The sequence below is a fragment of the Typha angustifolia genome, chromosome 9, assembly GCF_048772165.1.
Source record: "Typha angustifolia cultivar Huaian chromosome 9, ASM4877216v1, whole genome shotgun sequence".
Classification (NCBI taxonomy): Eukaryota; Viridiplantae; Streptophyta; class Magnoliopsida; order Poales; family Typhaceae; genus Typha; species Typha angustifolia.
In genome coordinates this window covers 11,977,800-11,992,086 of record NC_133247.1, presented here as the reverse complement: position 1 = coordinate 11,992,086, position 14,287 = coordinate 11,977,800, and the positions used below count along the sequence as shown (strand labels likewise).

The 14,287-nt window shown below is 39.7% G+C and overlaps 2 protein-coding genes and 1 long non-coding RNA gene across 3 annotated transcripts; 1 reads left to right on the top strand and 2 right to left on the bottom strand.

Annotated features, from left to right (window-relative positions):
* Positions 1-234: 234 nt before the first annotated feature.
* LOC140767740 (uncharacterized) lies at positions 235-758 on the bottom strand. Its single transcript, XR_012105618.1, has 2 exons — positions 617-758; positions 235-498 (listed from the first exon to the last, which is right to left on the bottom strand). It is a non-coding gene; the product is annotated as an uncharacterized lncRNA (long non-coding RNA).
* Positions 759-2,488: 1,730 nt separating this feature from the next.
* On the top strand, positions 2,489-11,546 carry LOC140767736 (uncharacterized). The gene is made up of 6 exons (XM_073107754.1): positions 2,489-2,619; positions 2,700-2,788; positions 5,525-6,671; positions 6,893-7,086; positions 7,198-7,421; positions 8,034-11,546. The coding sequence occupies exons 3-6, from the start codon at positions 5,606-5,608 to the stop codon at positions 8,677-8,679; spliced, it is 2,130 nt and encodes a 709-aa protein (XP_072963855.1). The 5' UTR covers positions 2,489-2,619; positions 2,700-2,788; positions 5,525-5,605; the 3' UTR covers positions 8,680-11,546.
* Positions 11,547-11,781: 235 nt separating this feature from the next.
* Positions 11,782-14,135, bottom strand: LOC140767739 (transcription factor GTE7-like). The gene is made up of 3 exons (XM_073107756.1): positions 12,496-14,135; positions 12,191-12,380; positions 11,782-12,110 (listed from the first exon to the last, which is right to left on the bottom strand). Exons 1-3 carry the CDS (start codon positions 13,906-13,908, stop codon positions 12,019-12,021), a joined length of 1,695 nt encoding a protein of 564 aa, XP_072963857.1. The 5' UTR covers positions 13,909-14,135; the 3' UTR covers positions 11,782-12,018.
* Between the last annotated feature and the right edge of the window lie 152 nt (positions 14,136-14,287).

The window sequence follows — 14,287 nt, the reverse complement described above, 5'->3', positions numbered from 1 at the left end:
TTTCACAAGCAAATGCAATGAGGACCACAAATCGTCAAAGGAGGTGATGCTCAGAGGAGATTTAAAGGAGAAAGATAGAAAATGTAACTTTTGTAGGAAATATGATTTTGCAGATGATCAATGAAGTTAGCGTTCTTCCTCTTATCAAATTTCAGAATTATGAAGTGCGTTAAACGTCATAAAAAGCAATCAGACAAGCTTTATCTGCAAAGAAGGCTAGATGCTCAGGTCAGACATTTGAATCCAGAATTGTAGATAACTTGGCAGATAGCCATACAAAGTGAAATTTAAATAGCACCTATGCTTTCTTCTGTTCTCACTTTTTTCCCTTTTTTTCTGTATACACTGTCTTCTGTAGGAACATTTTAACTTTTTGCAGGTCTTGCTGCACCTTGTTGTGAATTACTGAATCTGCTTTGCTTTTGTATCTCTTTATCTTGACTGATGCTGCTGTATCCTCACAAAGTAGCAGATATCTTCAGCGACCTTGGATGGCATCTGCAACAAATGGGTTAGTATCAACAATACTTCTGCATTACTACTCTAATTTCTATAAAATATGGATTTGTAGGCGACATAAATCATGAAAACGATGTAATAAGTTTGAGAAAATAACTCCAGGTCTTTAACCATATTGTTATGAGGCTGGCATAACTGTCTTCGCTTGGATTTGATGCGTGGAATGCAAATGATTTGCAGCAGCAGGCAGGTTCAAGTCATGCAAGAGCCTTACGTGAGAAGAAGAGAGCAAGATGTAGCCAAGGACAAACTTGCCGGCAACTGCGATCGAGGCATTTCTCCTCTCAGGCCAATGCCGGCAAGTCATCCTTGGCTGCATACCACTCTCCGCCCCTTCACGTGTGGCCATTGACGAACACTATTAGTCGGTCTCTCATCTACATATCCCATTGAGAGCTACCAGGAGAGATAAGCAGCCTTCCTCTCTTCAATCTTATTCTTATTACGTATGTTTCTGATATCTAGAGTTGGTTTATATAGGCAGGAGTACTAGTTGATTCAATGGTGTATCCTGACCCCCTAATGCCTGTTGTGTGATCCTTTTGGTTGGCAATGGAGGGCCAACAGAATAATATGGAGATCTCTCTTTTTACCTATTCCGTCTAAGAATTTCACATGGGATATGTGATATGTGGAGCCAATCCAAACCTTTCCCTTTTCGGGTGGATATGATGAGATCTAATACCAGATAAGTGGGTCCAATTTCCATTTTTTAAGGGATTGCAGGCCTTGATAGGACATATGCTAGGGTGCAGATGGAGGAGGGAGTTGCCTTTTTCTGCATGTTTGTTAGGTTGTTATGGGGAGAGAATCTTCATTGGAGGGGAATGAGGCAATAGAGGGGAGCTCGTGTGGCCCATGATCTACGGCTGATGCGCCTTATAATAATACTAGCTTTTAGTGACTTTGTCAAAGGCAACCCACAACTGGAATGGTTGCTTGATTCCCCTTTTAGTGGCTCCTTTTCCCCCGCTTTCATGCATAGGTTAGTTTTCCTTGCCAAAAAGCCTCATTGGCTTTGCTTCCATGTCATGTGGACTTAAGTTAATAGACAAATTGTTCTAGGCACCAATTGCTATTCTCTTCTCATGGTCCAAACTATCATCTGTTCAGTGACGATCTTTTTTCCAGATTTTGCCCAGAAGCTGGGACTTTACTGTCCCAGAATAGAATTGCTTGACAACCAGTGCTTAAATATGAGATTATTCCCTCTAATTGTGCGGTGGGTCTAAGAGTTACGCACAAAATCAATGTTGATCAACTCAATTGTTTGTCTCCGATATTTTCTAGCTTTCAGGCTATGTTTTGATCTTCTTTTCCTTCTTTATTTAGAATTCAGATTAGAAGTTATGGCTTACATTCTAGGATTGCAGTTCGAGTTAGACAAAAATACAGATATAGCATCACTGTCATCTTGTATTGTTTTCTTATAGAAGGAATAAAACTGTATTGTTTTACTCCACCACAACCTCAACCTTTAATTTCTTAATTCCAATCGAAAAATCTTCCAACCTGGTATATATTAGTTTATGAAAGCCAATACAGATGTGTGATTATTCTTTGGACTATTGATAGAATTTATTGCTATCTTATATGATATATATATATATATATTTAATAGAAGGAATATATAACCATATTAATTGTTCCACAGTTGCACTCCACCATAGCTTCAAATCCATAGTTTCTTAATTCCAACTGGAAATTCTTCCAATCTAGAAATATATGCTAGTTTACGCAAACCAATAGAGATCTGTGATTATTCTTTTGGACTATGGATAAATTTATTCTTATAATTTTCAAATATAGCTCTCTTTTTGGCCAGCACCTTTTCTTGTCGGCTTCTTCTCACATATTATATCTGTAGATAATCCAGGAATGGCCAAGAATTGGCCGTTGTTATATCCATTCGGCCCACATAACCTGGTGGAGATGAACAAATTCTGTGGTCTGGGCTGCATCTCATAATATATATTAAAATGCCCATCTGACGTGGAAGTTGATTGAGAGAGAAAGAGAGAGGGAGAGAAGAGAGGACAGAACTCTCTTTTTGGGTTGAGATAATAAAGGCATGCAAGTGCCTCAAATCCCAATCCAAAGGTTGGTGCTTGATAGGTTGAGTGGACCTAGAACTTATTGCTCTTTTTTTTCTTCCTCTCACTCTCTCTTTCTCCGTGAAGGAATTGGATCCTGTCAACGTTTGCTGCGCAGTCAATTCCCACGCGATACGTGTCCATTCGATTTCTGTGAGATTTGGTAGTACAAAAAGGTTCGTGGTATTTTTAAATTATTCTCTCCTTTGCATATATATTCTTCTAAAATTCCTTATTTATTTGCCTAGTAGTCTTTTTTGCATGGATTTACTACAATTCTTCTTCGAATTATTCCTTTGTAGTCTGGTAAAGCATTTAAACTATTTACTCATTATCTGTTAAAGGTGTTTTAGTCCTTTTTGTTGGTGATTTGTTTAGATTTAAACTTGCAATTATGAAAAAGTAAACTGAAGGGAATCTATTCCACGTAAATAATGGGCTCTGTTTATTCTGAAATGTGTTGTTTTGCATTTCATACTTAGCTTTGGAATGTATTTTTATTGACTTATTTTTTCAAAAAAAGAAAGTCTTATTATTCTTGCCTTTTCTCCTCCCTAGGGCCTACTGTCGTCTATGATTAATGCAGGAATGGTTAGAGCCACCCAATAGAAGCCCTTTTTTCTTCTTGGGTATCATCTCTTGGATCTAAATTTGAGTTTCAAACTCCACAAAGGTTTTAAAAGAGAAAAGAAAAGGAAAGGAATATATGTATATTTTTATTCAAAATTAAATAATTCCAATTATTGTATGTCAGATCTCAATGAACTGTCCTCAATTGGAACTTGGAATAGGGATTTTATTCGTTCAGGATTAGATCTAATATGCTGTAATATGTTGTAAAGCCTAACTTCTCGCTACTACGCTTTATAGAGTAGAAAAGAAAATTAGAAACCAAACACATAGATATTGGGAATTATTCTTTTATTTATATATTCATGTTTAAGGACTCTCATCCAATAATTTCTAAGCAATGTATTTAACATTTAATTTGGCTTGCTAATTAAATTACAAGCTACAAGGCTCACAACCCTAACTAAGATCACCAATGCAACTGGACGGTGGAGATTTACTGCTTTACATTAACCAAGTTTCAAATGCCATACATTCATACTAGAGTAGTAGTAGTGTTAAATCTTGATCAAGTGATATGAGTTCTGGGCTCCATTTTAACCAAAATGGTGCATTAAATCACGCACGCCCTGTGCTTTATTGTGTGAAAAGGATCCGCCAACCTTTCAAAAGAAGTGAGTAAAAGAAGAGGGAATTCCTACGTCAACAATACATAGGCATCAATCAGGCAAGTTTTATAGTTTTTTTTTTTTCTTCCTCTCTCTTTCAGCTACCATTTCACTTTTTTGCCTTTGAAAAATTCTCTTGACCTGCATCTCTTTTCCAACCAACTTTATTCACCAATTTCGCATCATAAGCAAATAGTTTCGATTAAAGAGATGCAAAACTATTAACTAACTCTAGCAGTAAGTATCTTTTCCATGACTAAGAAGATCATGGGTTTAATCCTAATCCCAAATAATATTATGAAAAAATTATTTGGTAGTTGTTAGTTTAATGACTTGATTCGATTCGATTGATAGCTCGGCAGTACGGTTAGCTTGGAGAAACAACTTGACAACACAATGATTTGGACCAGGTCTTGGCAGCGTTTAGTTCGGAGCAATTGTTCGGCGGTGTATATGGCTGAAGCTTAGACTAGACAATTAAAAATTCAGTGAGGCCCAAGTGCTGGATGGTCTTTTGTCCAGCTCATGGGCTTATGAATGATAAAAAATAAAATAAAAAAACTACTGCATGTGAATGGTCTTCCTTTCCGGTGTAATGTGAGCCAGATAGATCATAGCTAATGAAAAATTGATTCGATACCTAATATTCGGAAATGCATTATTTTTTTCCACGAACTCTAGGCAATTTGTTCTTGTAAACAGAATAATTGCCTAGAGATAGTGGTGAGGTCTATCATGTTCCTACATCAGGTTAATTTACTCGCTGCACAATTGAAGATACCAAGATGGGCTACCATATGACCAGTGAGTCTACCGTCAAATTGAAAGGTTCTTTCATGAATGGCTTTTTTCTTATTTAAAATATAATCCCTTCTTCTAGAATAAGAGTTAAATATTATAATAGTCATATTGTAGAATATAAATATTATTTCTTAAAATTACATTTTATATTATATACTAACCTAATTATTAATTAATCTTTAATATCTATTGTATCGATCTATTTTATATCAAATCAAGTGTATTTATCGTAATCTTATAAACAATAAAATATTTTTTGTATTTAAAAATTATATTATATTAAAAATAATTATTATATTTTTATTCTATAATGTAAAGAAATATAGAAATAGTTATTCTTAAAATAATTCTTTTATTTGGGTAATAAAAAATAGAAATTGTAATTCCTTTTTCAATTCTATTCCGCAAGTGAACGGAGTCAGAGAACAAAGGATATAAGAGTTGGGATTTACAGCCTATATAACTTTTCCTATGTCAAGAGACTTGAATCCTTCTTCCTTGCAGAACTGTCTCTTGCCCCTGTATTGTATATAACATAGGTTTTGCTTCTGAATTCATTGGCCAACTAAAGAAGTTATATTGAGACTAACAACTGAAGTACTTTACAAAAGCTATCCCATGATCTTAATTCGATACAAACTTTCTGTTCATCTTGTATACTCTCACATTAAGTTTCCTCTGGTTCTAAGTTTTGTTTCAATAACTTGATGACAAAGTATTGAATCATGAACTGTTTTACTCTGGAAGCTTTGGTATCTGATAGTAAGAAGCCTTCTGGTTTCTTCTCCTCAGAAATATGCTTTTCTTGCACTGATACTATTGAACAGTATTTCCTCATTCAAATGTATGATATGGAACTACAAAATCCTGCAGGTTTTGTGAAGCATTGATGGTTCTTCTCCACCAACCCTGGCTTTGGTCCAAATCTGAAAAATTGTTGGTGGGCCTAAACAGATGGGTTGTTCCTCGTCGAAGTTGGATGATCAGGAGGAAGTCAAGATGTGCCAGGACAGGAGGAACTTTACCAAACAGGCCATTGTGCAAAGAAACCATTTTGCTTCTTGGCACATTTTGTATCTCCAATCTCTTCAACGAGTCTCGTTTGCTCTTTGCAACTACGTCGATGAATATGAGCATCATAGGTTCTTATATCCATACAAACATCTCCCATCCATACCTACTAAAATTTTTCTCTCTGATATCATGATTATTCCACCGAAATCATTTGCACCACTTATAAATCAGTATGAGAGGAGCACTTCTCTAACTGTAAATTACTTGAGGTCAGGTGGGAATCCAACAGTTGCCAAGGAGGAATGGCCTCAATCACCTGAAACTATAAGAATTGAATCTTTTTATCCTACAGATCATCGTGAGGTTGATGTCTTTTTCACCGCAGAGGTTTCGACAATAAACCAACCATTATTTTCTTCTCACAATGGATCAAAATATCTATCAGCATCACCAAAGGCTTCAAAGTGGGACTTCTTTTGGAACTCATTCTCATCAATGGATGGGTATGGATACCCCTCTATAAGTAGTCTTGATCAGTCAGCCACTGATGATGATACAGAAGGGATAATGAAGGCTCGAGAAGAAGAGGAAATTCCAGAACTGGAAGTCGAGGAGGATGAAGACAACCAAGAAGATGCCACAGTTTGGCCAGAAGAATTAAATGCTAACAAAGGGAGTATTAATATTACAGAGCCAGCTGAAGTAGATAAGAAGACGGGGACATCGAATAAAGTAAATAAATTGCAACTACATACAAAAAAGAGCTTGAATAGGTCAGAGGAACAAACGAGATTACAGATAAACAATGATCGGAGAAGAGTGGGAAATGCAGCAGTTGAACAAGAAACTCCTGGCTTTACAGTGTATGCCAACAGACGGCCTACCAGTATGGGAGAAGTCATGAAGGATCTTGAGACCCAGTTTGCGAGGATTTGTGATTCTGCTAGTGAGGTTTCAGTACTGCTGGAAGTAAGAAAAGCAGAAGAGTTTGCAACATTACCAAGAGGTATGATGCTCATCAAGCCACTGGCAGTAGTTTTAAACCTTACCTCCATTTCTCCAATAGTTAATAGATATTTATATATGAGCCAAAAAAGTTACTATGTCTTGGCAAAATACAAACTAATGTTTGAAAACTAGAGCACATTGCTCTGGTTACATGGATAACATTGTCATAAAGAAAGAAACCAAAGTGATGTTTTCTTTTCTTTTTCCTTTGTATGACAGGTAGGATGCCTAATCGAGCAGCTTTCTTCGGGTCATCATCTACTAAATTCTTCCAAGCTTCAACTACTCGAAGAAATGATGGCAATGAGAGTGGTACTGATAACTTGGAGGAAACCTTCGATATTTTCAAAAGCCACAAGGCAACATTGCACAGGCTATATGAATGGGAGAAGAAGCTATACGAGGAAGTCAAGGTAAATAAATTGCACAAATTTTCCTGTAAACAACTCAGTACAAAACAACATCATAAATATTGAAACCTATGCCTTAATATAACAAGTTTGGTTGAATTTGTTTTATGACAGTCAGGAGAACGAGTACGAAGAGCATACGAGAAGAAATGCGCGCAGCTAAAGAATCATGATCTGAATGGTGCAGAACCCTCACTTGTTGATAAAACTAGAGCAGCCATAAGAGATCTACAGACTCAGCTAAGAATTTCATTTAGCTCAGTTGAATATATCTCAAAGAGAATCGAAACTCTACGGGATGAGGAGCTGAACCCACAAATTGTGGAGCTAATCCAAGGGTACTTTTCTTACAATGTCTGATTGACTCTACTTGCTTAACAATAGCTTGTTCTTGCCTTACTTAGGATTTGCAAAGAGTATTCTAGGAACCTAGTGTGATACAACTCATGAGCAAATTATGTGCTAATCCTATTTATCTGTATAAATATATTGGGTGACTACAAGTTAGAACAAAGGCAAAGATTAATAGATAATCTAATGAAAAAGGCATGTGCACATTCCACATAGTATAAAGGAACTAGGATTGAATTCATCCAAAAAGCCCCAAGTACTAAAAATGAGACTTGAATAAGTCAAATAGTATATTAACAAAGTTTGATATTTTATAAATTTACAGTAAACTTTTGATTATCTCTTGTTAAAACTTAAGAAAAATTTCAAAGTCTTTTAGAGCAACCAAGCATTATTATTATGTTCAATTGGCAATTGTGGCCTTCAATTTTTGTTTTTTTTTTAAAAAAAAAATCCCTTTTTTACAACTTTTTATCCCTACATGTTCTAGGGCTACTATTATCATTTCATAAAAGAATTATTCTGAAGAATAGTTAAATATCAGTTTTATCCTGCGCACCTGGCGTATCCGAACAAATGCCTCCGTTCTTCCGACGCAGGTTAGCAAGAATGTGGCGCGCCATGGCGGACTCCCACCGCATCCAGAAACGCACAATGGACGAGGCCAAGCTACTCCTCTTCTCCTCCCCCTTCGCCGCCGCCGCCTTCGCCAGAGATGCGGCGGGGGCACCTCCACGTCCCTCTCGCGCCGCCGCGTCGGCCGTCGAATCGGAGCTCCGAAACATGCGCGCCGCCCTCGCCAACTGGATCGGATCCCAGCGCGCCTACGCCGCCGCACTCGCCGGCTGGATCCGCCGCTTCGCGCCGCCGCGCGTCGACGGCGAAACCTCCACCGCCGGCGAAGCAGGAGGCCGCGCTGCACCGCCGCCGGTGTACGAGACGTGCGTGCGGTGGGCCAGCGTCCTCGAATCGGTCGACGAGAAGGCGGCGATCGAGGGTCTGGAGTTCTTCGCGGCTGGAATGGCGGCCGTGGCCGCCGGAAGGAGCAAGAGGAGGAGGGAGGCGATGGAGATGGACGAGGAAGAGGACGGAGAGAGGGTAATCTGCGCGGGAATGGCGGTGGTGGTGGGGGCTTTGGCGGAGCTCACCGGAGAGATGGCGGAGGGGTACGAGGATTTGGTGAGAGGTTTGGAGGAGAGTGGGACGAGTGAGGAGGGAGAGGGAGAGGGAGAGGGAGAAGGGTAGATATGTAATTTGGAGTTCGAATTGGTGATACCAATGGGTTGGGATTTGATGTATATATTGTATATATGAAAAAAAAAAAAAAGTATACATGATATGCTTACTCCTAGAATTATTTATATCTTTATTACAATTATTTATTTATTTCTAGATTTTTTTTTTAAACCCTATTAGAATTATTGATGAAAAATAAGAAAGAAAAATGACAACAATCTGAAATTGTCATTCGACTCTTTGTACTAATTGGATAGAGAAAATAGATTAGAAAATGAGTTCTTTCACTTCCTTAAAGTTACCTAACCCTTTTATTTTTAACTCAATTTACTTCCTCTTTTAAATAGGGAGAATGCCAATTTCCAATTTGTTTATATATATTGCATATGATTATTAATTATCATTCATATCAAGTACTTGCAATTTTTGTCAAATGTTAGTCATCACTGTTTTTTTCTTTTTTTCTTTTTGAAGTAAATTATCTAGAAATTTGACTTTCAAAATTCACCTTTTTCCCTTAAGATCAGGTGGAATATATGTACTAAGATTGATTTCATATCCATTTAATTTTATTAGATTTTAAATTGATAGGTTTGTGATATCCTAACGAATAACCACTGACCAATAAAAAAAATGTAATAATCTTGAACAAGTCAAATTTTTTATCACTCAATTATAATAATTTAACAACTAAAATTTAGAATATAACATTTTGAGCATCTCATTTACAATGACTAAGCTAAAAAAATAACAGCAATATGAAGGTTATATTTTGAGGGACTCAAATTTATGTATACTATACATGAAAGGTAATCTGAAGACTTCTATTTACCTATAATAAGTATTAGACTATCTATTCAGCATCTAAAAATTTAAAACAGGAATAGGACAAAAAAATTGCTACATATTTATTGGAGCTCCAAGCTCGACTCATTTATTCTATGGATTAGAAAATCAAGATTCGTAGACCAATTAGTCAAACAAATTTTGTGGGGTTACAACCCTAAAACCTAAACACACTTTTATGATTTGCAGTTCCTTAGAATTAGTCTAATAGTTTCAGAGTCATATGAATAACGTGAATTAAGGAGACACCAACATAATGCAACTCTAAACGATCGAGCCATTGGGATCTTCGGATGGAGGCTTCATGGTGCAAAATGTTGCAAACCACATTGCTCTCTATGATAAAAATTATGTATGGTAAGCAATTATCAAGAAGTCGAAAACCAAAAAGAATGTAAATGCAAGGCGTAGTCCAACCATTTGACTGCCCATTTCGTAGCTCAACGGGGGCTAGCACCACTCGGTTTGGCAGTCTCTTTATTTTTTTTTTCTCTTTTATATAACCCATGCCAACTTAATTGCGATGACACTCCCTAACTTATACTCAATTTTTATAAAGACCCTATAAATTTTTTATCTTATAATATCACCCTTAAATTTTAAGGCAAAATAAAACGGATATCGAGTCGACAAAACCCTAATAATCTTCCTCCCGGATAACGACGCCTCAGGCATCTGGCCAATGCTGCCGGCGATGAGGCAGAAGAAGGAGAGGAAGAAAAGCTATATTAAAATCTAATTTAATTAAAAGATTAAAATAAAATTATATTTAAATAGATAATAAGAGCATTTAGGTGACATTAATGTGAATAGGCTCGCCCAGCACACTAACTAAAAGATGACATTAATATTTCTCTAATGTTCAAGGGGGACACTATAACCTTAAAAAATTAAAAACCTAGTATAATAATATGGAGTGACAGTGTAATTAACTCTAATAATAAATTCCCAAATCATATGGATATCAAGCGAAAAAAGGAGCAAATATGATCTCAGCGAAAATTAAATTGTATCAAAGGAAACAAGGGAACAAAACTGGCTATAACCCCCATCCGATAAAAGGTTGGTATATAAAAGATGATACTCCCGTGGTGATGATTATCCGACCAGCTAGTAACTCGATTGGCTTTACGAAAAATTTTCAAAAGACTGGAGATTAGCATTGATGGTCTTCAGAAAAGGAAAAAAAGGATTGCCCCGTGTCAGCACTAATCTGGCATCCACTGCTGTCAAACTGTTCAGCTTTTGCTTTAATCCAAGTCCTCATTATATAACTCAATTATTCAATCTAATGGACTACTTACTACTAATATTTTAGTCAAATATACCTCGTAATGGAACTACTCTATTCTGTTGGTCTCACCAACCACCACTCCTAGTCCGAGGGGACAAGCAACCAAACAAGGACTATAATGAAACAATCCATCCACTCAAAGGGGGGGCAGCAAATGGAGAAGATACCATCAAGACTCAATCAAGTTAGAAGTTAGAAGTTAGATAAGAAAAGATATCTAATTAGGAAGATTCTTCAATTGCAATACACAATGAATGATGCAACAAGCTTTGCTCCAACGAAATACTGGCAAAAAGTATCACTCAATTTGATGGAACAAAAACAACAGTGAAAAGAATTGGAATTTTTTTCGAACTCCGTAATATGAACAACAAACTTTTAAATTCAGTGCGAAAACCTTTTACATACAAGAAATGGCAAGGCTAAGGAGATTGAAACCCAATCATCATAAATAAAGCCAAAAAGGAGGGCTGAAGAGTGAAGACAGATGCAAACAGTTTAGGAATCAATAGGTGACGTGATGGGAAGGGATTTCTGAAACAGGGACTGAACCAAAGAGAACTAGGAATTGGGGTATGTAGAGGCTCAAAGTTGAGTTAACCACCCCCCAAATGGACCACCCAGAACATCCAGTTAAATCTACGCAAGAAAATAAACAAGCAAGAGAGGACAATGACAGAGGGAAAATATTTCATGAAATATCCCAAAGTAAAAAATAAGAGTTAAAAAAAAAAAACTTAATTACTAAAAAGAAGCTTGACAGAGATATATAAAGAAAGAAAAGCCATAAAGGGACCTGTCAGCAATAAAGACGGCAGAGGTGGCCACCTAACTTGTATGATGCAACATCTGAGAAAGTAAAAATTAGCCTGCATAGACCAAATTAGCACCTTCAAGAGAGAGAGAGAGAGAGAGAGAGAGAGAGAGGGAGGGAGGGAGGGAGCGCACCAATCAACAATTTGGCCAAAAACTAGATCAAAATAAAAGAGAGTTCGAGAAGAACTCATCTTTGGGGCATTTCACCAACTTTCTCTTTTTAACTTTTCTTTTTGTAGTTTTTTTTTTCCTCTGTTACTTATGGTACACCTGTGCTATCAACTACCTAACCTATCTATCTCCACCGCTACTAAATCACACCTGAACAAAGTCGAGAACCAAGTCACAGGCCTCTTGTGCATCCCATCAATTACCCAACACCAAGCCAGTTGTTAGTTTCTGGGAGAAGATCTTAAACCTACACCAGGGGACTGTGCGTCTCCTTCATCGGAATCGCTACCGGAGGAGCTCCCTGAATCCGAATCTGAACAAGGGCAAAGGGAAGTATTTAGCAAAAATCAAGAGACGATTAATTAATGGCTAGTTAATTGTGCATATATATACCACTGGATGAGGAAGAATCGCTGCCGGAGCTGCTAGAGCTGCCGGAATAGCCTGCATCCTTCTCAATCTCGACAGGAGGGTAACTGGTGGGCGGCATCTCATCGCCAATGTCGATGTCCTCATCGCCCGTGTCTGCTTTCTTGCTCTTCTTTACTGCTTCTGAGTCCGGTAGGTCGTCCGCGAGGGGAGACTGTCCGAAACAAAGAAAGACATAAAAAATGCAATTTTGATACACATCAGAACATGATGAAATGATGAATCAAGCGAGTTAAGGAGTTGTGATGAAAGGGCTTCTTCTGCATTACCCTGTGGCCAGCTTCAGGCGTCAATAGAATGGGACTGGTAGTCGCGGCATTGGCATGCGTCGTCGTGTTGCTGGCCATAACTTCCCGCCTCTTGATTTTGCTCAACGTTTTCTTGCAATTGCAAAGGAATCGGTCGAGCTCCCAAAGGGTCTCTGTATCCATTGCCTCAATATCCAACTCGATCTCATCCCCGTGCTGGGTTGGATCCAGGTTCCTCTTCCTTACAATCTGCAGCACTTGGGCCATCTTCTCCTCCGGCAAGCTTTGCAATCCAAAGCTCAGCTTCTGCTTCTCCTCCAAAGTCATTGGTCTCTTGATTGGATCCTTAGCCTTCGGCTTCGGATGCTTCCCGAATGCTGTTCTCGCTGTTAATGGATATTCCTGCGGCTTTGACTGGACCAAAGTCGGTGGCGGCACCAGAGCTGGCACCGGAGGTTGCAAAGGTGGTGGAACCGGAATCGGTGCTGGAGGTGGAACCGAGTTCACAGCAACAGAATCCAACATAGGAGGAGCATGGGACCATGAAGAAGCCCTTCGCCTCTCCTCTTCCTCCTGGGTAATTGCAATGCACTGCTTCTCATAACGATCGTAGGCTGGGCTGAAGAGCCCCTCAAAGAGGCGGAGGAACTGGTCGGCAAGCTTGTGCACCTCGTGGCCCTGGGGGTTGTAAAGAAGCGCATTGTTGAACGTTAACCTAATGTCTGCTGCATACTCCATAGGCGAAGAGTAGAAACCCTTGTTTAACCTCGATTTCACCGTTCCCAGGTCCATCGGGTGTTTGATAATTTGATGGTAGTCATGCAGGCCCATTCCAACTACATCCACAGGGGAATTGAACCAAACGCTCTTCTTGTGCTTCATGAGCTTCGTCAAAATTTGGCTGCACTTCTTCATCATGGTGGAAAGGAGCTTCTCCGACTCAGACGCCGCGACTGCCATCCGCTTAGGGTTCCTGGGAGAAGCAACCGGCTGAGGTTTCATGTTCACAGGATTGGCAAGGCCGACACCACTGTAGGCCCTAGAGGTCGAGGACTCAATCCTGTTGAGGAGGCTTCGCACCTGTTCGAGCTCCGAGACGAGACGTCTCTTGAGCTCCTTCAACTCTCTACTCGAGTAAGCCGATATGTTGTAGCTGACGTAGGCTCCAGTATCACGCCGGGGTACGATTTTGCGGTTCAATGACGATGAATCGTCCGACGCGGCGGCGCCGGCACCGGCGGGGGATTGAGGGCGGTCGGTGGCATGATCGCCGTGGTTAGGATGGGTTATAGGGCTCGGATTGAAGGGAATGGATCTAGGGTTATGATTAGGGTTAGGGTTAGGGTTAGGGTTTGGGATGGCGGCCTTCCTCATATAGACCTTCCTCTCTCCCCAGGAGGGCTCATCCCGGGCGGCCAGGAGAGCCGACGCCATCCGCGACGGCAGCGGCGCTTCAGATCGGCCGGGATCCGGCAAGCCCCGTCCGATAGTTGGCGGAAGAGGAATGTAGAACCATAGAAGAGATCCCGGCGATCACCGGAACACGGCTAGGCCTGCCGGATAGCGCCGCCTCTTGCGGCGGAGGAGGGAGGAGGATGAAGGAGGAGGACTAAGGAGAGGATGCGAGGGTTTTTTTTATGAGATCGAAGCCCTCGAAGCTTTGGGACGAGGGAGAACGGGGTGGGGTGAAGCCCCTCTTAAAGGCAGCGAGATCTGCCCGGCCACCACAGGAGAGCGTTTCCGGCCGTTGATCCGGACACGAAGGAGGATCGGACGACAGATAAGGCTTCGCAGCTGCCCGGGATGGTGACCG